Source organism: Siniperca chuatsi, linkage group LG3 (genome assembly GCF_020085105.1).
Source record: "Siniperca chuatsi isolate FFG_IHB_CAS linkage group LG3, ASM2008510v1, whole genome shotgun sequence".
In the NCBI taxonomy this organism is placed as follows: domain Eukaryota; kingdom Metazoa; phylum Chordata; class Actinopteri; order Centrarchiformes; family Sinipercidae; genus Siniperca; species Siniperca chuatsi.
This window is the reverse complement of record NC_058044.1, coordinates 32,142,517-32,169,259: the sequence shown is the minus strand read 5'-3', so window position 1 is coordinate 32,169,259 and position 26,743 is coordinate 32,142,517. Positions and strand designations below refer to the sequence as shown.

The following is a 26,743-nucleotide window of genomic DNA, read 5'->3' as shown; positions in this document are numbered from 1 at the left end:
TCTAAGCTTAACATGTTCACTGACACCATGGAAATCTCAGTAACTTCAGCAAACAGTCCTTTTTAACTTGGCTGAATTCCTATCTCTTAACACAGTGACACTCATAACATAACAGTTAAACACTAACATGTCACCTACTCCGTTACAATACAATGGACATGACTCACTATGGGGAGTATTTTGAAATATAATCTGTGCTGTTTTTGTTCAATAGGTGTTGAATTAGTCATTTGTGGAGATGACTGTATTATTCTGAAATATTCGGGGCGGAAGTGCGCGTTGTTGCTGAATGCTGATGGCGGAGTACAGGCTTATCTTGATACTAATGACTACGGAGCTGAAAAGGAAAATGTCTAACGGTAACGACAAAGACCACATCGACTCATTGTGAAGGTATTTTTTGACTGTGTTATGTACTCGGAAATGGTATGAGTGTCAATACAATTTAACGGAACTGTTGATATGGTTTCCTCTAGGTAGCTAACGTTAGCTAGCTAGATAACTTGAAAACACCCAAAATGGCTGGTGTGTGAGGGTCTATGTGGGGCGGCCCTGTATTTCCCGGTTGACATTATAATTTGTCCGAACAAATACAGCATTTATTTTATCATAGTATGGACTGTTGCATAACGTCATATATGTATGTGTTTTATGGATTCTATAGATTGTACGTGTGCATTTAGCCGGTGTGTAAGAGTTTAAAGCCAAATCAACCTGGATCAGAAACACTGGGATCTCAGCTGTGCAGGCCCGTAATTATCACGAGTGCAGTTCTACGCGCCATGCAGGGGCTCTGGTGCAGCCATAAATGCAGTACTTTATGGAGTTGTATCTGAATATTAGCACGGTGGTATTACTGTCTAAGTTGTACCAGAATACTTTTTCAAATACGAGCCAACTAAATACAGAGTGAAAATAGGCTATACTAGCAGGTAGAAAAGGTTTCAGTCGTAGTCGTCTGGACACTGTTTTCAGAATCAAGACGTTTCGGCTCCCATCATCAGTCATTCTCAATTGTGAAAAAATGGGACGGGAACTAGAAATTTAAGCTACTCTGTGTAACATAAGCCCCGCCCTCAGGAGGGAATCTGCCTGAGTATCTGTTAATAGCTACTTTCACCTGAAACTGACCTAATAGTTTCCAAGATGGCCCAGTGATCAGTAATCAGGCCTATTGTTTTCTGGCTGCATCTACTTCATCACTGTTAAGTACCTGATTAGCATGTGATTGGCGTGACCAAGGTGCTAATACACTGTGGTAAACTTTGGGCAGATTGAATCTCAGACCACCATTTCTGTTCAGAGGGGTTTTTTTTTCCCACAAAAATGGCTTCCTTGACGCCCCGTTCAAACCAACTCTTCTCTCCACTTAGAATCTTCACCTCGCTGTCTTCAAATGTGTGGTTTGTAGCTTTTAGATGCAATGATTCCTTGAACGGGGTGTCAAGGAAGCCATTTTTGTGGGGAAAAAAAAGAGAACCCCTCTTTGAACAGAAATGGTGGTCTGAGATTCAATCTGCCCAAAGTCTATCACACAGTAGCTTAAATTTCTAGTTCCCGTCCCATTTTTTCTCAATTGAGAATGACTTCCGGATGGGAGCCGAAACGTCTTGATTCTGAAAACAGTGTCCAGATGACTACGACTGAAACCTTTTCTACGATAGAACACTCCTGGACGAATGAGGGACTACACCGTCTTATACTAGCAGGGATTGCCCACAAACGAAGCATCAGTTTCTTGGCCTTAGCTTCTTGAAACAGTGCTAACAATTCTCCACTTTACCTCCAGACAATGAAATGTTGACCATTATATAGTCTACATGTACTTCTGTGGTGATATACAAAAATTAGTCACCCCTTGCACCATATGTTGCATCAGAAATCACATTTTTGAACTTTAAACCTTCTACGTGCTGATGTTTAGTGTTCGGCCAGTGACAGAAAGTTTACCTGCAGTGCTCTAAATCTACCTGTGTGCTTATCCAGACCATGCACATGTTTGTCTGTTGAGAAAGTGCAGATGGATGCTATAGTTGTATTTATTCAACAAATTAAAAATCACTGTGAGAAGTCAGCACTTCTTTATAACAAGAAGAAATGCTGAGGCTTGTATGTTGTTGCTTCATCAGCTTTTTTCTGTTGAAATATGCTTTTGTGTGGGACATTTCTCTTTGGGTAATTTTCCAGACAGCTAATGTTACCTTCTCTTTGGCGGACTGGTAATTGTTTAACATTTTGATATGCTAGACATGTTTTTTTTTATTTGTTTTATGCCAGACCTTTTTATAAATATGTAGCTTTACTGTTAGGTCACAATAGATATTCTTGCATCATGTTTTGCCCCCCTCCTTATATTTATTTGTATTGGAAATGGCATGTCATCCTACTGGCTATATTTTCTTCAGTTAAATGTTCAGAATCAGAAATACTTTATTGATCCCCGAGGGGAAACTCTTTTGCTACATTGCAGTGTTACATTGCTTAAGTTTGACTTTGAGTATAGTCGGCCAATTAACCTCCTTAACCAATATCGGTTGAGATGATTGGCAACAACATCATCTCTTTGTCTCTTGGTATATCCTATATAGTTTTGCCCAGCATGCAAGCTCACCTTTTGCTTTAAAGCTAATGTTTGGTCAAAGGTTGCTCAGCTTGGTCTGTTAAAAGAAAACCCTCAAAGACTGGAGAACGTCATCAAATTGATTGTGCGCACCAACATATGTTTTGGTCTATTTATGACATGCTGCACACATTTACAACTGGATTTTATGCCAGATACTATATGACATAGAACAAGATGACAGGGTAGACTAATCCAATCACTGTTTGACATGAGTGACACTATCGCTAAAATCAAATCATTTTAAAGGTAGTTTAGTAGATCTTGTTAAAGGAAAAACAACCATCCATTCACCCGAAGATGGGCTCAGGTACAGGATATAGAAAATAAGAGAGGGTGGATACTGATTCCAAAAATAAGCTAAATGTTTAGAGCACATGGACCTTTGTCATGTTTGAAAGTCTGTGACCAAAACTTTGTACAAATATATATACAGTGTAAGCCTATCTTTAGTGAACTTCTTTAGGCCTAGGTCTTACAAAACATATTTAGTATGTCAAACAGGCCTACATGTTGCTCAGGATGTTTAGTTACTGCTCACCATTTTATTATTTGTGTTTTACTGGCTTTTAGCAAAGAAAAGTACATTATAGTTCTCTACTTGTATGTTTATTTTGAATCTGTTTTAGGACATAAGTGTGATTTATAATTTGTAGACATTGCAATGATCTAATGTTACCTGCAGGGTAACATTAGATCATTGCAAGATGCATTAGATCATTATATAGGGAAAATGTGTGTGTAGAATTGTTTTGTTCTGCTGTGAACATTTTGGCAAAGAGGCTTTTGCCATGTTTGGACATTTAAGTCCAGTGTGTTGTAATGTTGAACATGCATTGTAGGCAAGCATTATTATATTTTTTCTTTTTCTATCCGGTCCAGAGTGTGTGTCTGTGTAGTGTCCCTGTAGGCTAAAATCATATTTGCTGTTTGGGTTTTTCTTTCTTTTCATTGAATTGGTGTTGTTGCATAATGTTGCTTTGTTTTTCCGTCCTGAAAGAAAAGCACGATGGGCACACTTGACTACAGGAAAGAGATCTCGAGGCTGACCACATTTCTTAATCTTTTGACAAATTTTAAAAGGAAGAAACCACAAACAAAATGAGGACTGAGCCAACTTATTAAAGTGCATGGGAAAAAGGACTTCATCCGTAAGCTACCTCTGAAATGAAAAAATAAAGCTTGTTCATCTGTAATAGTATATTTCTGCTTTCCACCTCACAGCCTCGTTGTGCATACAGACAGTAATCCACACCTTGCTCCTACCCTTCGTTTGGAGCCCAGTTCAACATTCTCCGACGCCAACAGCACCAGAGGGACCCATTTCATATTTGGACCTGCAGTGACAGTTCTCCGATTGACTCAGGCGCAGATTGCTCTCCAGCAGCTTGCTGCTCTAGCAACCATAACTGTTGGCAACCAGTGGCACAACAACAACTGGTTTGCAGCAGCGTTACCTCCTCATCTGGCCCTCCTGAGTCTTCTCAATAGACAGCAGGTGTCAGCTATTGGATTTAACGTGGACACAAACAGCAAAACTTGCAGGAACACACGGCCCTGTCTCTCTGCTGCCATGTACCACCACCACTCCCAGCAACAGGGCCCACAGCCCTTCTCTAATGGGCCCAGGCCTCCTCATCATCAGCCACCTCCAAATCAACATCAGAATCGCCCTCCTTCTGATATGCTGTCGCAGGTGATGGGTTTCCAGTTTCCTCGTCCCACCCAGCTCCCTGATGAACTAGAGTCTGCCCTGGCTATCCGGGGTGCTAGGGACATGGACCACCGCGTCATTGACCACATGAGCCGACCAAATCAACACCAGAACCAAGGCTCAGGTTCTGGGATCAGTCAACATGGAAGCTACGGCTCAAACCCAATAACACTCACCTCTGATAATCAGCCTGGCCACCAACAAGGAGTAGACTGGTCAAGCTACCAACCTCCAACTAAACTGTTTGCCAGTCCTCCACCTAGTGCTAGCCACCAGTCCCAACGGCACCAGGGGCCTCAACAGCAACCCCAGAGCAGCCACACTGGAACAAGCATCCCAAGCTGGACTGCCCCTGTAAGTGGCTCACCGTCGCCCCAAGCCCGGCACCCCCATGGTGGTGGAAGTGGTGGTGGTGGGGATGGTCAGAGTTTGTATACACCCGAGAGTGCAGGAAGTATCTTGGCTAGCTTTGGACTTTCAAATGAGGACTTAGAAGTGCTGAGTCACTACCCCGATGATCAGTTAACCCCAGATACTTTACCATTCATACTCCGTGACATCCAAATCAACAAGTCAGGCAACCAGAAAACTGTGGCTTCCACTTCCTCATCCTCGTTCTCACGCAACGTCCACGATGTGCCGCTTCCTCCTACCCGCTCTTCGCCATTGGGACGTTCAAGCTCCCCCGAAGTGCCCAGCCTTCTTACTGTTACACAGACAGCAGGTAAAGTCATTGACTATGGTCATGCCAGTCGGACAAAGGATGAGAGTAGTACCAGAGAGACTTTCAAAAGAGAGCAGCTCTCCAGTGAAAGGACAGTTAAAATGTACCCATCTTCATCATCTTCCTCATCAGCTCCAAAAGCTGATAAAGCTGAAAGGCGGCGGGTTCGTTTGGAACACACTGAATCAAGCAAGCACGGAGACCGGGACTATCGCAGGACGAGTAGCGACCATCGCAAGAGCAACCGGTCACCTGGGAGAGAATTTCCACCATCGTCCAAATCTCGTAATTTAGACCGAGACTACAGGCGTGACGGGCCCAAACCTAGGCCCTCATCTGAAACGAGGAGCGAGGCTTCCTCAAGACGGTCTGTCTCCTCTTCGTCTGGCTCAAAACCACACAGCAGCAGCAAGAAGTTACCTACCCCCACCATGATAAGTGATTTCTCAGCTGTGTCTCCAAAGGTGTATCCCCACACCTGCTCCCTGTGCCACATACAGTGTGATCAGGAAAAGGTGAGTGCCACCATGCCCTCGTATGTCTGAAAGGAATACCTTCACATGTTGAATTTCTGTCTGCAACCTTTCTACACCAAGCAGTAGTCTAGATGAGTGATGTCATTCAAGTAGTGTTTTTCATGGTTAGTAATTCCCATTTAAAATAAGTCAGTACAATTGCTCTAAATGATCCAGCTAAGTTGTAGCCAGCAAAACCTATTGTTTTGAATAATGAACTCTAACTGTGCTAGCATGCTCTAGTTTCCTTTGAAAGCATCAAGCTGGATATTTGTACCCCATATTGTGATAACTGCAAGTGGCCACCATCATGGCTGAAAGCTGTAGTCAATGCTGAAGTGCCTTCAGTTGGTGCAGTGCTAATTGCTGTTCAGACAGCAGCTATGAAAACACTTGGTTTCACTTCTTCTCATGTGTGTCTTGTTCTTAGTGGAACAGTGATTTCAATCTTCCATTAAGAACAAGTATGACGTGGAGTGTGGTTTATTTGGTTTCTTGACCTATTACCACCAGAGGTGGGGGTTGCCATGTGCTCATCCTACCCCACCCAGGCTTTCTCCTCTTTGCCCAAATTAGGATGTTCTGAATTCAGTAATTGACAGAAATAGCAGTGAGCAGAAAAACCAGGCTTTGAAAATTCCAGTCAAAAAACGAGGGTCTGGTGAAGTAAAATAAGACTTTGAGTTGAAAGGTGTCCTGATTAGGGCCTGAAGAGCCCCTCCTTTTTTTTTTTCTCGATCTACGAAACATGTTTTGTAGCACTATGCTTTGACTGGTAAATCCCAAGTATTTAAAAAAAAAAACAAAAGAAAACTTTTGAAGTATTTTTTTAAATACAATTTCTCAACTAGAGGTTTTATGTTCAAATGATGGGTAAGATACTTTGCCGAAAGATGACAAGACAGGACACACACACATTCACAAGTCGACCTTCAATCAGGTGGGATTTAATATCAGCTGAGGAGCATTACAAGGAATACTGAAAGAACCAAGAAAAGCTTAATGTGTGGATATATACCATTCTAGAAATTGACCTTTAACCTTAGTTGGGGCGACCCTTCTTGGTTCCCTTCAAAACCTATTTATCTTACTTTCCTGGACCCCCAAGACACATCTGCAAACTCTTTTTCATTTGGGGTCCTGTCCTTTACATTACCTCATAACCATAACCAAACCCTGGGGCCCCATAATGTTCCAAACAGATGTGGTCCCAGTCCAATTGCTATTTTATAGATAAACATACTCTAAACCATAACACATGCAACTTCAACATGGATTGACCGATATTTAAGCTAACACCTAACAACAAGAAAGGTGTATATACAGAGAAAAAATTGCTCAGGCTGATCTGCTCATTAAATGAATGAGATTAAGCAAACCTACATTTATCCAGCATCCATATGTCAATATTTCTTAAGTACCAGACCTGTCTAAAGTTCCCAGGAAATGTATAATGTTATTTCTGGAAAACACGTATGCGTATTTAATGAACTCATGCAGTACCAGTAGGTATAAGGTCAAAAATTCCAACCACATCACAGATAAAAAAAAATTTAAATTTTTTTTTTTTAAGTTTTTTTTCCTAACTGATATTCTATTGTTTTTCCTGGGTTATGACCCGCCCCAATATATAATCACGAAATACATCAAATTGGCAGTGAGATGATGTTTTATATAGCATTTTAAGGGCATAAAGTTTAAGAATTCAGGTTTTTCTTTGTAAAGAACAGTTTAACTTAAGTTACTGTAAATATGAACAGTTATATTTTAGCTGCATGTTTACATGTGTATTAATTTATAGGGACGGTGTCTATGAGATACAATAATCAATAATGATTACGTTTGTTTGGACCAACAGTCAATTAAAAAGTTGGTATAAACTGATCAGAGGAATTATCAAAGGATAATAGAAATATTTTCTTAGTTCAGCTGTAATTACTGTTGAATAAACGCCCTTGTTCTCTGAGAAAATCCAGTGCTCCGTTCTCTGGCTGTGGAGTGGTGTTTCTCATGTTCAAATGGTGTTGTGATTAGGGCTGTAACGGTTTGTGTATTCGTGCCGAACCGTCTCGGTACGGGGGTCATGGTCCGGTGCACGCAGCCGCATGCAGACTACACGATATGTAGATTGATGCACTTAATGTGCGACTAAAGTTAACAAGCGTGCGTACCACCCGGAAACTTTAACCGTACGCCCTTAGCAGCATGTGCTGAGGTTAGCACAACAAGCTGACTGGCATGCCAGTCGGTCACATTAGCCGCAGGGCTGTGCGGGGTGTGTGGGGTTTATTTATGCTTAGAATTGAACCGCTGAAGAAAATAAGGTTTTATTTCTCAGATTCACTGGCTTTCTCGGTCCCGGCACTCCCTCTCCTCATTCATCAGTCACTCGATCTGTCTGTCTGTCTCTCTCTCGCAAACAAACAAACAAACATAAATTAAAGGAAGCTTCGTATTGTTTTCATTTTATTTATTTTTTTAGCATAGACAGGTTTCAGTGATATTTCAGACTGACTGGAGCAGTTTGACCGGTCTGATTGCCAGATTGGCCACTGCAGCGTGACATCGGATTGTATTTCAGGTCGCTGCGTTTTTTTCCGACACCCCCTGCGGCCCCTACCGCCGCAGCCTAAACGCACGGGACCGGTATTTTCTCCGCAGCGCCTGATTCTGTCTGAATGCAGCCTGCAACGAGCGCAAATGAAACGCCGGAGCTGGAAGACCTGTCTCGACCTTTTCAAATCAGTTGTTGGGGAACAATTCGAGTTCAGGCTGTACCGAACCCTCTCCGATCCGTGACTCCTAAACCGTCACGGTTTGGTATGAACCGTACCGTGTATTCTGTGTACCGTTACACCCCTAGTTGTGATTGACTAGGCTATACTTAGTACATATTTTAAAACATAGTTATTCCTATTTCAGTGTCATAGCAGTAATTACTTAAAGTGGAGTGTAACTGTACTAATTTCTCAGGTATGCCAAGTGTGGAACTTTTGAAGATCTGGGATATTCAGACAAAAGCAATTTGTTAACGGTCATTCCTTTCATCTTACATTTTCTCATTAAAAGATTCATATTTGTTATATATAAGGGTTCCCCAGATTTACAAAAATGTCATTAGCAAATTAAGGGTGTAGCCTGATGATTAAATAGTCCCTTAATCATCAATCAATTGCATGTCATGGTCTAGCATAATGTGAAGTGGTCTTTGTCAAAATTACTAAGTTTTTAGGTTTCCTACTCTAAACCTCTTGGTTTATCTGAATTATTGTAGACTAGAGGGATTTGTTTTCTTTTATTTTGAACTAAATTATCATATGTCACAGGCTGACTGGTATTCCGTATAGTATAGGCAAAAGATTGGTGGATGAGCAGATAATGGTGTAATAAATTATATGTCCTCTTCAGGCCATGGAACATAACTTAGTAAGTTAACTGAACAGCATTTGCAACAAGAAGACTCAAAACAAATAGTTTTTGGGTTTTTTTTGCCAGTGATGTATAGTGTGTTTAATGGTGAAGACTGATAGTCACGCTGAAGATAATGGATGGTAGAAAGGATACAGAACATGTATGCCAAGGAGACAAATGATCTGATATTCAAGAACAAGACTAAGCACTGTATTGTATTTCTGCTAGTGGCTGTAACATAATTTGCACATGAATATGGGATCAAAGAACTGGGCCTGGACTTTCAGTTCAGGGTTTTCACACCATTTTATAAAATGACACCAGGAAACAAAGATCCACCTGAGTTTTTGTCTCACTACATAAGTCTTTCACTGTAGATAAATGAGTTATCTGATTGCTTACATTTTGCTCATTTTATTTATCATTTATTTATTATTCATACATGTGAAATGTAAATCTAGCTTTGTTGAGGATTGTTTCCATTCGTGTCTGATTGTGACATCTTCCTCCCCCATCTGTCATTTTTCTTCAGGACTGGGTTGACCATATTAACACCGTCAACCACACTGCTGCCTGCAGAGACCTGCGCAACAAGTGAGGAAATTCTTTTATGTATCTCCAGTATTATGTCATAGTTACTAAGATAAGCATTCTGCCTTTGTTTTGGATGAACACTCAAAAAGTAGAATAGAATACAAAACAAAATTCAAGTTGCATAAAGCAATTTTTGATAATGAAACAAAAGAACATCCCTTTGGGTTATTGGTTAATGTGTTTGCCTACTTCCAATCCCTGGGTCTTTAGCTTGTTGGATGCTTGACCCTCTTCATAAGCCACTCGTTGACTTCAGCTGTCTAACACAGCTTACGATGGGCTTGTTTGGGGGGAAACAGCTGCCTGTTTGGTTTTATTGGCGTGGGCGGTGAGAGTCAACCATACAACTGATGTGCAGGCCGTAGGACCAAAACAAACTGAAGGGTAAATCTGGATAGAGCTGCAGAGTAGGGAGTTAATTCTGAGTGGGCCTGGTACTACAAGCGACCAGTTCACATTACACCAAAGAATATTATCTAACATTGCTTAATGCAGATTTTAAAAAGCTTTGTATTTAAATGTACAATTGTATTTGTTAATTCTTTCTAAATACAAGTTTAGGAGTAAGAAGATGTTAAATAACATGCTAACGGCTGTTTGTGTGTGTCTCTGAAGGTACCCTGACTGGAAACCAAATCTACCAAGGTCAGTTGGACTCTCGTTCTTATGTTTCCAATAATCTGTTTTTAGCTGTGACCAGCAGCCAGTGTGAGTCACTCCTGTCAGTTGGCCTGTCCCACACATTTCAGATAACTGGACTACGCATATATAGCTAATCTGACACAGATCTTACTGAGCAGTTTTGTTAGTCATCCATTTGAAAATTGTTCTACTTATTGTTTCAGAGATCTTGTATAAAATTAGGCTACATAAAGTGTAAAAATGAAAGTATAGTTAATGTTCATGTTTTAAACCTAAAATATCACTAACAAACTGATGTGAATAATCTTTTCATAAATTCCTCTGTTCCAACACAATTTACTCACTACCTAATAGTCTGTTCCAAATAGTCAATAACAGCTTTGTTTCAATGTCGGCCTGTTATTTCTGACTATGGGCACTTGAATACACAACAAGTTGTATTCATAAGTTTTAAAAAGTTGTCCAGTAAATGTTTTAAAATCCTGAAATCTTAACCAGCCATGTTGCTCAGGCAGCACAAAAATGGAAAACAAAAACACTGATCAGTGTGTAGGCCTTTAGGCCACCCCTTGTCACAACGATCGCACGTTAACTTGCATCAGTGTGGTTGTGTTCTTTCCACTGTAATTTCACTGATTATGTCTGTTAATGAATGTTGCCTTTGATCCAGTCGGAGTGGACGATATGACAGCCGGGCTCTGTGGGATCCCAAGGATCACTCTCCGTCCCATTCTGTGTCTCGATCCCTCTCTTGTTCTCCTACACCAAGTCCTCCTCACAGCAAACACAGGGTGGGCCCCCATCCTCACAGGCCTCACAGAAGGCCTTACTCTCCTCACCATCACCCTCGCCACCAACGCTACACAGGTAGACCACATACTAGGGAGTAGACACAACGTGTACAAAGTGGGTAAATGTAGAACTTACTAAAGGAATGCTAATGATGTTAATAACATGAAATGAATAATTAGTTTTTTAAATGTTTAAATATTCACCCTCAAAGTTAGAAATAATAGAACAATGTCCTGAGCTGATTTGCAAAAGTGCTACTGGACTGTTCAGTGTATTTAGTAATTTCTTGATATTGGCTTAATTATCTCTAATCCATTTGCAACCCATCATTTATCGTAAGCCTTGGTACTGAAGATACACCAGATGTCAAAAATGCATGATTGTGTTCCTTTAAAACAATGATATTGTGTCTTAATGCACATTGTGACCAGTAAATAGCATAATGGTACATACAAATAAGCTGTTTAATACTTCAACACACTGTATTTTCTTCATGCTGGTGATGAAGAGAGGTTGTTGAACCTTCTTGCCACAACAGATCTTTATGGGCACTTCTCTCTACAGATGTACACTACAAAAATAAGATTTGATGCAGGCTATAGGTTCTTAATGCAGATTATTATCTAGCTCTCAAACACAGCTAAATTGGAATGGCGTTACTAATTTGAATGTTTGCTTACTGTAGGTAAGTATGCCCTGTGCTCTATAATGTAGGAATTGTGTATATTGCATTGGATTTAGTATTAGCTGATTAAAGGAAAATATTTCTAGTATAGTATACCCACTTCTAAATTCCTCTTCGTTTGCTATCCTAAGAACATGGCCATTGGTTGGAGCGCCGCCACTCTGGCTCAAACAGTCCGTCTCGCTCACATCGAACCTCCTCATCCTCCAGAGAGCATCGGCCTGAGAACAGAGATGGGGAATCATCAGGTTAGTCAGTGTGTGTTTTTTTTAATTTAAAGATAATTTTTTTGGCATTTTGCCTCTATTTGAGAGCTGACAGTGTAGAGAGACAAGGGACATCGGGAGAAAGAGGATTTAGGCTATCAGGGTGCCCCAGTCAGTGTGTATGTACATTAGTATCTTGTTATCAGGTTTTTGGAGAATCCCATTTCCGTGTTTGCACATGTATTCAATTCAGTTGTATTTATATAGCGCCATTTCATAACAGAAGTTAAGTCATTCTAGTTTTCCTATAGAGTTGGTCTAGACCGTACAGTGGCAAGGAAAAACTTGAGAGAGTGCAGAGATGATCGGGCCCTCGCACGTCGGGGCGTGCCGCAGCTTACAGCACGGCTCTGAATTGTGATGTATTTTGGTCACTGCACATAGAAGTTAAATGTGCGTCCACTATGTGGCGCTAGATAACACACTTATGCATCTTATGTTGAAGGATATCATGCGTTGATCACACCACGAAAATTGCGTGCAAATTGGATCATCTTTGTCATGGAAGGCTTACTTCCTGTTGCCACTAGGTGGCGCTTTGACTTTGTCATTGTTGGCCTCAGATGGGCTCAGGGTGGGACTCTTATCAAACATGTGAAATTAGAGGCAGATTGCACAGTGTAAACTGAAGTTACAGCAACTTCCTGTTTAAATATTACTTTCTGTGTCCACTATGTGGCGCTAGAGAACACACACTAACAACACTTGTAAATTCAATGTAAATCGGAAGATGTTTGTCACAGAAGGCTGACTTCCTGTTGCCAGTAGGTGGCGCTATGACAATAACTATATATCAGGTGTGTTCAGGGCGGAACTCTTATCATACATGTGAACTTTTCATCTGCAACCTGTTTTATGTATTCTGACTAAGTTTGAAGTTGATCAGAAGTAGAATTAAAATGGTAACATAACAAATAACCTGCTAGAAATTAACAACAAGCCTCCATCACACACACGAGTCACCTGCTGTTGTGAAAACGGAATCGCGGGTGAAAAAATCCAAAACGGGAGCTGTGTTTTTTGGGCGACTTTATAAAACATAGTGCTGACGAAAAAAGTCAGACACAGTGCAGACACATACGGGGAGAGAGAAACAGAAAAGGGCAGGTGGGGCAAGCCGATGTGTGCAGAGACCAGAGGGGGTGTGTGTGTGTGTGTGTGTGTGTGTGTGTGTGTGTGTGTGTGTGTGGAGAAAAGAGAAGGAGGGAAAAGCAAGGTGAGCAGATTGAAGTAGTTTGTGAGTCAACACTAAAATAAGGTGGTGAATTAAGTAGAATTAAATTGGTAACATAAGAAATAATCTACTAGAAATAGGGTAATGTATAAATTTATTCTTTCAAATATTATATTTTCAGTAGACAAATATATTTAGTTGAATATATGTTTTGTTGAGACAAAAACTCAAGTTTTAAGCAACTTTTCATTGTAAAGGTCTTTTTATATACATTGTCCAAGTTTGAAGTGGATCAGATTAACGGTCTAGGAGGAGTTTGTTCAAGTACGACCCCTGTAAATTGAAGATACGAAAGATAGGAAATTGAAATCAAAATGGCCGACTTCCTGTTGGGTTTAGGTCATGTAACTGAGAGACTTTTTTGTTCGTCTTGGCATCTTACGGGGCCTCCCAAATTTCGTACATGTGGGTGAAACCGCAAGGAGGGGCTGAATTTTTGTAAGTTATAAAGGGGTGCTATAGAGCCATTTTGCCCCGCCCATTTCTGAAACCCATAAAATAAAACTTTTCACTAGTCCTGATGAGTGTGCAAAGTTTCACAACTTTTCGATAACCTTTAGCCCCTCAAAAATGTCATTCATTCGTAAAAAGACGGAATCAGAATAATAATTCCTTGCGTTACAATAGGGCCATCGCTGCCTGTCGGCACTCGGCCCTAATAAATTAAACACGTTAATATTTGTGTGTCTTGAAATATGGAATGCACCCAGTAATATGTGTAAATTATGATAGAAAATCAAATCTAATCCTAAAAGGGCAATTTATTGTATCGCCCCAAGCGAGCCACTGCTAGTAGGTCAGGACCTTCTTTCATACGGTCTATGGTCAGGACCTCTACATGCACCATTTTAACTACATGACAATAGCGAGCAAACTAACTTACTCCTCCAAGACCCAACCCTAACTCAGTAAAATCTCTCCTCCAAGATCTGTTTGAGAGGAGAACTTTGGCGGAGAAACTGCAGGTGAAAGAGCTGGGCCCAGATCAACCTTTCCTAGCAATCAGACAGCAGGTTAGCGGAAAAGGGAAGCAGCGTATGCAAGGCTTCTCTTGTAACTGGTCCACCAGAAAGGCCTGGCTAGCTGGATGCAGTCATGCTAATGCCTTATTTTGCTTTCCATGCTTGCTTTTTAAAACAACGGGGACAGATGGCATGACAGCATGGACAGTTACAGGAGTGAGGGATATCAAGCACCTGTCTGAGGCTACATCCACACTACAAAAACGAAAACGATGGTCTGTCCAGACGAGCGTTTCAGCTCTGTTTCAGAAGTAATCTCTGTCTATACTAAAACGCATATCACATGACCTTTCGCGTACACTGGGTAAGGGCGTGCTGGTGTACACAGGAACAGGACAAAAATAATAAGGCAGGGAAACATGACTGCTCTTCACCAAATCCTCCCGGATAATGCTGTTTTTATTAAAACATTGTAAATAGCATTTGGTTTGTCTCTCTTCCATCATTGTATCTTCAGTCTTTTGGAATCTTTCTAAATATAGACAATATAACATCCATTCCATCAATGTACAAACTCAAATACTCCACAATATCACAACACATACTCCGAGTTCAAGACGACGACAAGATCCTTCACTTTTGTGTTTGGATGTAGTCTGGACCCAGGAAGATGGTGATGGTCTGACAGACTTGTCGGATAGTCCAAACGCCTTACTGTTATCAGTTTCCCAGAGTCTTCTCTTGTCACTCAGGTAATACAACGTGCAGGATACCTTTTGTAAATACATCCACGCAGCGTGCTAGTTTTTGCTGTTGCTCCTTCCACAGCTGGACGTCCGAAAGATTTCTCGCCATTCCCAGGAACCACACCTTCGTTAATAGAATTCTCCCAATAGGCACTAGTTCTTCACCCAAAACCGATGCTCAACGCCCAGAGCTGATAACGCCGCTGAACTTGGGAACTGTCACAAATCGCTCCAACAATAGCTCGCCTCCTGCGCATGTGGGCAGTAGTAGCATTATAAAAGGCTGACTTTAACTGCACAACAGCTGCTAGCATTGACAGCAAGGTCAGCAACGGCGGTTCCTTATCCCTGTTGAATTAACCATGCTTTGTGTTTGTTTTCTTCTGGAAAAGGGTTGCGTGATAGGGGCAGGACGAATCGGGGAAGGACACGGCGTTACTGATGAGACCAAGAAGCGAATGTGGGTGTCTGCGTCACCGTTTCCTGAAGCCTTCGTTTTTACCCGTCCAGACTAAAACGCAACCCCGGAGTTCTCAAACAAATACGGGGCCAGCAGCGTTTCCAGACTTATCCGCTTTAGGGGCTCAAACGCCAGAGTAGTGTGAACGCTTGGTGTAAACGTAGCAAAACTTATGCGTTTTAAAAATGAAAACGTAGTAATGTGGATGTAGCCTGAGAAAATAAGGAAACATGAGAACACCAGGGCACACATGGATTCGGTCAAGCTAACGTTGAGGTATGTACACACCGACTCAACGTTAACTTTAGTGACCTCCGTGGCGTAATCGGGAGTCATTACCGCCAACGTGAATAACAATCTTACTGTATTTACGTTTATCCTTAGCCAGCAGTTTTAAATAGGATTCAACGCCGCCCGCTCTGGCCCCATGAATACATTTGACTATGGTCGCTGGTGTCGCTAACTTCACGTTTCTCAAAACAGAGCTGCCAATCAACAGTTAGTTTCTCAGCAGGTGTGTCGCTAAGAAGGGAGAACTTGTTAGAACCGTGAACAGGTTGGTGGTGAACCGTGGGCTTCTGCTTAGGGCTATGCTTCCTTCGGACAGTCACCCAGCCTCCCTGGTTTCCCGGCTGGTCGGGAGCTACAGGAGCTAGCTCTGGTAAACAACATATCCTGTTTTCACAAACCTGTATAAGCCTTCATCCCAGATTTGAAAAACTCAAATATATTAGCAGGGTCAGTCTGAAGTGTTCGTATCGTACACATAGGGGCTTTAAATGACCAGAGCTTTTGTGTCTTTACCTTTTTCAAATGCAGGGATTTAATGTTTTCTATATTTCATGTAATTGTAAATTGACTAAATTGAATTGTTCTTTATTTTTGCTCTCCTGTCCCCCTCCCTCTGATGGTGTGTCTACAGGGGATTCCTCCTACAGTGGTGTGAAACGTCCACATGATGATTCAACCAAATTCTCCACTGACACCAGCCGACATCCATCCTCCTCCAAGGCGGGTCACAGCTCCAAACACAGACCCTTACAGGCAACCAAAACTGTCAAGAGCGGGACAAAGCCTGGATCCAAGATGACTAAGACAGCAAGTGCCAAGACTGCTGACACAGTGAGTGTTTTTCCCTTTAGTTGTGTACAGCTTGACATAGGAGACCAGTGTTTCGAACCACAATTTCACAGCTAATTTTGTAGATCACACAGATGTTTTGGAGTGTGAGAATTCAGAACCTTTTCCTTTGTCCTGAGCCAGTCAGGACTACAAAGAGTGTATGGTAACAACAGTAAACATTTTTATGTTCTAAAGAAGCACTTTTATTCCTAAGCATGTGTTGGGTGAACACTAAGATCATAAAAATGAACACACCACAAAAACACCTGCTAGTGTGTCTTTTAATCAACTGGTTATACAGTGGCTTAGTGGCAGTTAAATCACTTATTCAAATGTGTTGTTGAAGGTAGAATATTAACTGATTCATACCATTAAACTATTATTGGACTACTCCTAATATGAATATTGCTGAGTTCTCTGCTCTTGAATATAGCCAGTTACAATGTCACAATGTGACATTATCATAATATTCCCAAAACCAGCTGAATGTTTGAAGTGATTGCAGTAGCTACTAATGTTTACACCGTTACACCAGTATTTGTCAGTGAAGCTTACAGATGCTAGAGGCTGATTTCAGGCACAATGCTAGAAATAATTCTATTTCTATAATTTATATTAGTTCTATTGGCTTGACAAGTTGATATTGAATTTTTCCTTTGGTCATTGTGAATAAAAACTACTTGATCAAAGTAGTAAAATCTTGCATTGGTTTGCCTCTGGTCAACTGAAACTCGATTTCTCCTAAAACTTATGCCATTGGTTTCTAGTCTGCCAAGCCACCGCCGGCCAAGAAGAAGAAGAAAATAGTGACTCCAGCCTCCCAGGACTCGTCTGTCGCAGATCGTCTAGTTTATCTGACAGGCATCCCAAAGGATGCATCAGAGCAGGAAGTTACCGACTTGGTCGGGTCCTATGGCAAGATCAACAACGTGATCCTCATGCCATGCTCCACGGAAGAGAGCGAGAAGGATGAAGGGCAAAAGGTGCTATTTAAATGTGACATAATGGTTATTGATGCATTTTGCAAAAAATGTGACTTTTGAGATTTTTTACAGTTTTGACGTTTTCTGGAGATACATGAAAAGTATAAAACCTGCAGGCAGTTATGAAGGGGTCCGAACACCCCACACAACCCATAAACAGACATAAAGACCAGACTTTTGATGTTTTGTTCATTCATCACGTCACGCTGATATGGTTGTATTGCTGTTATGTAGCAATAATGTTATGTAGTCACAATCTGTTTTGATAATGAAGTTTTTGTTGCAGTTTGCTCATGTAGTGAATATTACAGGCAAAAAGAAATAACATGTTGCAATAATGTTCAATCTGGCCATTTCTTTTAAAAGGATGATATTTCTTTTCTATTTTGTTGTAGCAAAATTAGCCAAATCTACATAGCAGTTGGTCTCTCCATCTGTCACTCCCGAGTCCAAAAAAACAGTAGCCGTGGCTATGTTAGGCTGTGAACATTTCCTGGTTCTGAGTTGCAGAAAGCCATCATGGTTTCTGTCTGTCCCACATCATCACTTTGTCACCCTCCCTGTTGCAGGCATCTGTATGCATGGTGAAGGCTGAAGACGCTCAGGCTCTGGCTAACTCCACAAAGCTCTCCATCAGAGACCAGCAAATCTCTGCTTCAGTAGCCAAGGTATTGTGTGGAAATATGCATGTGGCATTGGTGGCATATCCTGTATAAACCCATTGATACATAAAAAAACATGACGCTTCCACAAAAAGCAGAATGGGTTTTTATTTTTCCTGAATGTAAAAAGCAGTCGCTATTGTTCAGAAACAGTTTGAAAGACAAAAATCTGCTTTTTGAAAAAACAGTTTTTTTGCTGTTGTTTTTACCTTTTTGGACATGTAGTGTCATGTACACGTTCAGCAAACATATTTTTTTGTTTTAGAAACCTGAAGCGGGGCAGTCTTCTGATGCTAACAACAGGTCTGTCACCGTTATCATCATCTTAAGCATTTTCCATATTACCCCAATATGCTGCACACTCACCCTGCCAGTTTCAAACCTGCTTGGCTGCACTCAACTATTAATATTTCTGTCTGCACAGCAAACCTGCTCCAGGACAGGACAAAAGGGCTGCTGGGGAAGACTCTGGTAGGAAAACTATTAGTCGGAGTCTGCAATCCTCACCAATGAAATAAGTTTGTGCTAACATATCCAAATCTATCATTGTCAAGAAATGCTCAGTATATCAATTTATAATAACTATATCTTAACTATACCACTTCTGGTTTGTGATGTCATGCCATCACCATGTTGTGGTGTTGAAAATCAGAATCAGAAATACTTTATTACTAACATACTGATTGTAGCTCTGTTTGCACTTTGGCCCCATCTCCTCCCCCTCCCCCTCCTCCAACTCGCCACTGCAGGAGTCGAGGCTGACCAGAAGACTTCTGATGAGGTACATGATACATACACATAACACATAAAAATAAATTAGAACATTGTGAAAAGGGCTGGTGAGTGTGTTAAACCAAATCCTGTAGCTCATGCTGAAATTTGCAATTCAGGTAAATGTTTAGATTGGGCTTCATCAGTAGTAATAAAATATCAGTATTCAGGCATTTTCCTTACATCCCAGTACCATGTCTCCTACAGAAGGGCATGATGTTGATCACAGGACTTCCTGAGACTGGCTGGTCAGAGAGTGACATCATCAAGCTGGTCCAGCCCTTTGGAACTCCCTCTGACATCATCCTGGCAACACAAATTGGAAAGGTTGGTATAAACACAGTTTGATCTGAAGCTTTTAATGTTTCTAGGAGTGGAGAAAACACTTGGACACAACTGGACGGCAGTAATACAAGTAGCTGATGCAAGTCCTGAGTACCTTGACATTTTTGCAAGATAGTTGGCTTTCTTTGACAGGCTACAATCCAGCTTTTAAATAGGATAGTCAAATGATCATGAATACCCACAATACAAACCAAAGTTCTGTGTACGTTGTGTCTATAAGTAGTATACTAAGTCGATCTGTCCATGTAGAATATTTTTTGTGTGGATTGTCGAGTTGTTATTTCCATTGTTTGGCGGTTAGTTACTTCAGGGTGGCCGCGGGCCCTTAAAAAGTCTTAAAATGTCTTAAATTCTGTTTGGGAAAGTGTTAGATTAATTTATGGATGCTGTAAGCATGGTCTAAAATTCACTCCAAGAGCAAAATGCCTGTACATTTAATCTTTGGTGAAAGAGCTGAATTCAAATGCCTCTATTATCCTGTTACAGTCTTTTAGGTTTTTGCTACTCGTGTTCGCAAACTTTGTCCCCTGGTGACCACCGTAGCATCTGTCTAGATGGCATGGAGGAGCTAGTTAGTTAGCTAACCTGCAATCACTCCAGTTTCTGTGGGTTTACTTTCTCCATCATTTTAACCCTTTCTCCAATGCTTCCGTTTAGCCGTTAATCTCCAGTATTTTAGAGCCACTCACATTCATGTCATTGCACCTGTCAACTTGAAATGCTGACTGGTGATTATTACAACAGACTAAATGAGACAGGATGGCATTTATCTATTGATTTAAAAGCCATGTATAAACTATAAAACAGAGAACCACTATAATGATACAGAATTGACATTTTACCTTGATATAGCCTCACTTCAGACTCTGTGGCTGTAAGGCTATTGGATCAGTAAGGACAAATAACACTAATAAACACTAATAAACGCATTTGGACAAATGTTCTTTAACTTTTATTTAACTATTGTCATTTTACTTTTACGTCAGATTTTACCTTACTTATGATTTTGAACTGACAATATATGTATTTACTCAGAAGAGTACACCTATATTTTCACATCTGATGTTTATTTTTATTGCAGAATTGGCCTTAAATTTAATTAAACTGTGACATTAAAAAGTCTTACATTTAACTTGCTGATACATGTAGTTTTGATTGATGGTGAGCTCTTTTCAGGGCAGCTAATGTCTGTCTTTTTTTTAACAAAGATATTCTTTCACAGGAAAGTCGATGTGACTACCACACTAGTAAAAACATCCTTTTTGTATGTTAGGTACTCGTGTCAGTGCCAGACAATGAGATTGCTCAAGAGATAGTGAAAGTCCACACCTTTATCCCTGCGAAGATTAAAGACTCTGAGCTGAAGATGATCCATCTCAAACAGTGTATCGGTCTCAGCACTCCGGTAGGGCTCTCATCACTCACCCAATTTTCCTCAACAGTATACTGAGCATCATCATGAACATTGTTCTTTGTCAATTATCTCCCTTTTGGGAGTTGGGTTTTTGATATATTTGATATATATATTTCAAGTGGGGCATTTCAGTCACTATTTGTATAGAAAGAAAAACATTTTTTTGTGTTGAACATCGAACCTTAAGCAATAACTGATGATGAAAACTAACAAACTCTTTACACAGGTGGCTCTCTACAATCTTCTGATGGGATCAGTGGACCCATTAGTGAGTATTCCTACCAGTATAGTTCTCTGTCCAATATTAGTTTATTTAACTGGCACTTGCACATTAATAAACTTGGCTGTAAAAGCGGCAGTTAGCCAAAAGGCAGTTTTTCATCTGTAGTCCCTTGACATGGTGAAGTAATTGATTGGTCAAAATTTAGTTTGTGTTTTACGATCCAAAGCTAGTATTTCTGTCTTTGACAAACGTATGTTGAAGTTCTGATTTACTGTGAAAACACATTAAATTAACCAACAAAACCGTATTGTACATGGTTATCATCATACCGTGCAGGGGCTCTTATACCATCATTTATGGACTGTAAATGAATGTGTCTTAACTAACATGAATAATCTGTACACCTTGAACTGATCGATTGACTGTTACATAGCTGAACTGGTGATGGGCGAGTAATTATCCACTGGCTAGTAAGTTGAATTGAAAGTTTCCTTGGCGTCCTGCAGGAGAGTCCCGTTCCAGTAGGCTGGAGCAGCCTGTTGGTGATCAATAATGTTCCCAACACGCCGTCTGGCTCCTCTGAGGTCCAGAAACTGGTGCGACGCTTTGGGACTGTCATCAAGACCCTAGTGCTCAACAATACGGTGAGGGCTCTTTGTCTGCGCAGCTGCACACGTGGTAATCCATTATGTCCTGAATATCTGCGTCCTCAGTCACAGCTATGTCCTGTTCTCTCTAAATCTGGCATGTCTCACTCTGTATTTATCAGGCAAAGAAATCTCACATGCTGTTGACATGATGTCATGTCTCTTCCGGCTCAGGTCATTTGTGAGATGGCGACTGCAGCCATGGCCCTGTCTGTTTACAAACGCTTCCAGATGTTTCCGTGCATCATCCAGAACAACCCTCTGTTCTTCTCCCGCAAGCCTGACCCCAAAGCCAACACACAGACCAAAGTCATCACTGCATACCTTGATTCATCTGAGGTCGGTAACTTTGATAATCGATTGGCAATGGTTGTCAAGACTTTTGGGACATCCATTTAGACACATTGTTTATGTTTCTATATTTTAACACCAGCATTCAGGTGTTTGATGTGACTGCTCAATACCTCCTTGTCTTTGGTCACAGGATACACCTGCAAATGGAAAGGGCAGCCAAACTGCACATGAAGAGGATTCAGAATCTCCATTGGAGGGAATGGAAAAACACGGCAATGGGAAGGACGAGAAGATGAAGAGCACCAAGAAGACGGTTGGTGAAGATGAAGCTTTGGGAGACAACGGGAGCAAAGACGACAAGATCAAAAAAGACGAGCTTGCTAATGCTGTTTCTGACTCTTTGGCTGCACCAGACACCAAACCAGAAGCAGACTTGGAGACAGACATGAGGGAAACTTCAGCTGTTGAAACTGTCATGGAGACAGCAGAAGAGAAGAAAAGTGTCAATGCATCCAAAGCAGGACATGACAAGACTCCTGCTGGTGAAGAGACAAAGCCGTCTAGCTCTGATGGCAAAACAGTTTCCTGGGAGACTGCAATGCCAAAGCTCCCTAAGGTAAAATATCCTGAAAATATCAGGATACTTCCGCCTTTGGAGCCAGACTGTTCTCCTGGGTAGCTAAGGTCAGGAAGCTCCAGCATATTCATTTATATTCATGAATTTGAAATTCTCTTTTCAATTCCTGTTTCACCAGGTTACGCAAGAGATGGTCAACGCACTGCTTGTGGAGTGCCGAACAAGAACCGCCAGCCATCCCAACAACACAGCAACGTCCACCAATGGAGAACAAGGGGAAACACAAATGGAGACAGAGCAGGGCGAAAAAGCAGTAGAGGAGACAAAAGAGCCAGCCAAGAGCCACACAGAGGAGGAGGTGACGAAGCAGGAGAGGGAGCGAAAAGAGAGTGAGGCAAGAAAGGAGAAAGAGGCCAGGGAGAGGGAGAGGAGGGCCAAGAAGGAGAGGGAGCGGGATGAAAGAGCCAGGAGGGAGAAGAGAGAGGAGGAAAGAAGGGAGTGGGAGAGGAGGGAAAGAGAAAGGAGGGAGAGAAAGAGAGCATACGGTGAAGGTTTGTCGGGATTGAGGTCGTCTTGCAGGTTTGAGAGATACAAGCCGAGCTCTTGGAGGGATGAACAGTATAACAACTCAGAAGCTGAGACCAAAACGGTGAGAAGACACGTCAGGTCTGAAAGGGTTGAAACTGGCCAGTTGAATCTCTTTTTATTCTCATCCTCAGTTAAATGTTTTTGTCCTGTCATACAATCAGGTGGAGGAGGAGGATTTTGAGTTCCCATTCAACTTGAGCGACTTTGTGACGGTAGATGAAGTGGGAGATGTGACCGACCTTCCTTGCTCTCCCTCTCCCGCTGTTCCCACGGAAACCACAGAGGGAAGGGAAGACGCTCCCTCATCTGTCCTACAGGACGCTCCAGGGGTACATTTTAGCTTCTATATATCATATACCACTGTGTTTCTCTGTATGGTTATTGGGGTGTCTGAGGGTACTTCCCAAGTCTCTTATTTGTCACTTCCTCGATCCTCGCTTGAACCGGAAGTCGTTCTGGTCCGCCATCTTGAAGGACGTCCCAAAGCTCTTATTTGTGCTCCGAGGAGTGAGGAGCAATGAGGAGACACAAGAGCAGCCTTCACGGAAGTCTTTGACTGGCCGACACGCCCCCTTTTTGGAGTTTCATACCGGAGTGAAGACAGATAACCGATTAAACTCAAGTGTATCACTCCCAAATGTTATATTGGATGTGTTTTCTGATTCTCCATCTAGTTAAAAATCTGTTAATTGTAAGTCTGAACAGCAAAAGGACCACAAAAATTGTGTGCCTTTTTATTAGCACAGTTCACACGGCATCAAAAGTCTCTACAGCTGTTAAAGCCGCCTGACAGCTGAGCAGCTGCGATCAGCTGCCGTCGTCATCAGAAACGGGCGTCGCTTCACTCAGAGGAAAGGACGTCTCATTTCTCTTAAAACATATTTCCTCATTTCTTCTCTCCTTGCATGGTTTCCAAAAGACACAAGTGAGGGAAACGTGGATGCACCCTGAGACTTTAATTTTCACAATGTAATGACATCATGGTCCTCTTCCTGCTTTTAGGACACACCCATGGAAGTTACCACAGAAACATCAGTGTCTGATGAGCACTTATCGGAGTCTGAACCTGTGACTGTGCTGACAGCTGAGACTTCAGGAGGTTTGGTGTCATCAGATTTAACACCTGGTCTGGTCCTCACCGCTGCAGCATCCCCCGCCCCGGCTTCACAGTCTGACTCTTCCCCCGGCCAAACACACCTGCCAATATGTCAACCAGAAGCACCTGAGACAGGTACAACCTCACACTGATTTAACCTCTTCTGAAATGAAAGAAACAACATCTTTCTTAAATATTTTTTCTTTAATTTTAAGTTTAAAATTGTGTCATTCATTTTGGCCTGAAATCTGTCATTTTTTAGAAACCACACTGACAGCCACTCTGGACTCCACCAATGAGGATGAACCACTTCCCACATGTGCCCCTGCAGCTTCAGCGGCCCCAGCTGGCTCCACCTCAAACAGCCCAACAACAGGGCCAGTGACCGCAGAGCCTGAGGAAGATGCTCTCAGTCACAGTCAGGCTAAGGCAGCGGAGATGCTGGTGGTGTCGGACAAAACGGAGGAACGAGAGAAGATGCAGTTTGAAGAGGGCAAAGCTGCGGAGACGGGTACAGCTTATTTGATTGATTTAATGAGAGCCGTGGGTGGCAGCAGTACCTTAGTGGTTAGATAGTATGGTTGTATTGGGAAGCTCCCAGCCTTCCGAAGTTCCTGCAGATATCAGAGTCAGAAACACTTCATTGATCCACGAGGGGAAACTCTTGTTCCAGCAGCTCGCTGTCAGTCAGTGCACACAGGAAGAGAAGCACTGAGCAAAACATATAATCCACTATAACACAGGTCAGATAGATTAGGTACCAAGTGGGTGTGAGTATAAAATAAAATAAGTGTGAAGTACAAAGTGGGCTCACCGGTTGATGATAATAATACAGTATAAGGTCATAGTGCATGAACTGTCAAGTTAAGTGTAGCTTATTAAGATTATAACGAGACGGAGATATTTCTTCATTTATGTTTTGGCACTGCATCAAAACACCGTTATGTGTAATGTCCTAATTTACCTCCTCTTGAAAATGTGTGGCACCATGGCACCTTATCCTTGTGGTAGGGAGGTGCTAGAAGGGATGCAGATGTTTAATGATGACGGCACCTGGAGCCCATTTGAAAAAGCATGATTACAAGGTTATCTGGATAAGCTTGCTGAGTAAAACCAGGACCAGGTCTTTTTACATCCCTGTTCCCGATTTTAAGGAGGTCTCCATTTCTCACAGGAAAGCACAAGAAGTCTGAAGACCAAACAAACACTGAAGAGGAGAGTGTGAAGAAGAAATTAAAGACAGAAACGCCCCTGAGCACAGCCTACTCCCTCCCTCCTTACGACCCAAGCAACCCAGTTGGTAAGAGACTTTTCTGTTTATTCACCATGTCTGCCATTGTGTGTTCATCTATGTTTTTTACATTTATGTTTATTATATTTGATAGTGGTCAACAGCTGATAGAGCTCACTTTGTGTGTGTGTGTGTGTGTGTGTGTGTGTGTGTGTGTGTCCACAGGTATGGAGTTCTTGGTCCCAAAGACAGGTTTCTTCTGTAAGGTGTGTAATAGGTTCTTCAGCGGAACCAAAGAGGCAGAGGTCAACCACTGCAAAACCCTCAAACACTATGACAACCTACAGGTAGGCAACACAGTTATTTGGCCCGTTGGAGACCATTACAAGTTCGGATTATGTCTGGACATAAAAATGGTCACTAAAAGTCTTCCCAAGCCTCTGTTTTGGCTCTAGATGCTCATAAGGTTTTATGGTTTTAAAGTGTAGTCGCTGGTGATCTTAGATCACACCATCCACTTTGCTCCTGAATTGTTACACAAGTCTATTTGTACCATAAACACCCATACATGAACTTTTGGAAATTTGAGGAATACCTGTAGTAGAGTTTCTTGACACACATACCTTATTTTGACAATAGAGAAATACACTAAACAAAGCCTGAAGGCGTCCAAGAAGAACTTGAGTGGCCTGTAAAGTAGGATTCGTCAAGGAAATCAAGATCACGAGGACTCAAGATCATTGCCCATTTTTATATTCTTGACTCATTTATTGTAATACAGGTGTCAATATCTCCAGCCATTTGTTTGGTCACAAAGAGGCCAGAATATTCCAGTCTAATCTAGTTTCCTTGTTCATTGTCTTCTAGAAATACTTGCCGACCACGAATAAGGCGAATGTGACTGCCAAACCTGACTCCAGCTGAATGTGGCTTTGAAACTCTTGACTGAATTTGCCATTCCCCTCATTTTGTATTGTCCCTTCATTTCTCACTAAGGGTCCAGATTAGGCTCATGTCCTGTCTCTGTTTGAATATGTGGTATTCATTTTCATGTACAATTAGGAGAAGCCAGTGGAATATGGCTGGCAGTAAGAACTGTGCACAGTCAATAAAAGGTTTTTACTAAATTGTCTGTTATCACTCATTCACTATCTGAATGTCAGACATTTCTCCATCTGCAGTTTAATAGCTTTCGTAGTCTTTGATCGGCCTGTCTGTTTTATGGTTTTCCCCGAGGTTTTTACTGCAGGTTTTGAGAGTAGGGGGCAAACCGCAAAACTGTTTCCTAATAACCTTACAGTAAAACAAAAATCCTATTTTTGAAAACACACAAATTTTAAGTTTACACCTGCAGTCATTTAAATTGTGATACACAGTAAAATACTTATACAATATTTGAGGCAGTTTACCTACAGGATTCCTGCT

The 26,743-nt window shown here is 41.6% G+C and overlaps 1 protein-coding gene across 4 annotated transcripts; it reads left to right on the top strand.

Moving 5' to 3' along the window:
- Window positions 1-265: 265 nt before the first annotated feature.
- On the top strand, window positions 266-26,445 carry LOC122872932 (zinc finger protein 638-like). 4 transcript variants are annotated; one of them, XM_044189063.1, is made up of 25 exons: window positions 269-393; window positions 3,845-5,573; window positions 9,517-9,578; window positions 10,194-10,223; window positions 10,891-11,087; window positions 11,829-11,945; window positions 16,288-16,487; window positions 17,255-17,470; window positions 18,040-18,138; window positions 18,398-18,435; window positions 18,557-18,603; window positions 18,882-18,913; window positions 19,111-19,230; window positions 20,522-20,653; window positions 20,889-20,930; window positions 21,392-21,529; window positions 21,707-21,871; window positions 22,017-22,442; window positions 22,582-23,052; window positions 23,153-23,320; window positions 23,994-24,222; window positions 24,350-24,598; window positions 25,262-25,387; window positions 25,544-25,665; window positions 26,186-26,445. In XM_044189063.1, the coding sequence occupies exons 2-25, from the start codon at window positions 4,194-4,196 to the stop codon at window positions 26,240-26,242; spliced, it is 4,863 nt and encodes a 1,620-aa protein (XP_044044998.1). In that variant the 5' UTR covers window positions 269-393; window positions 3,845-4,193; the 3' UTR covers window positions 26,243-26,445. The 4 variants fall into 4 exon arrangements, with proteins under 4 accessions (XP_044044995.1, XP_044044993.1, XP_044044998.1 ...); XM_044189058.1 differs by having other exon boundaries at window positions 267-393; window positions 25,262-25,665; XM_044189059.1 differs by having other exon boundaries at window positions 291-359; window positions 25,262-25,665.
- The last annotated feature ends 298 nt before the right edge of the window (window positions 26,446-26,743 follow it).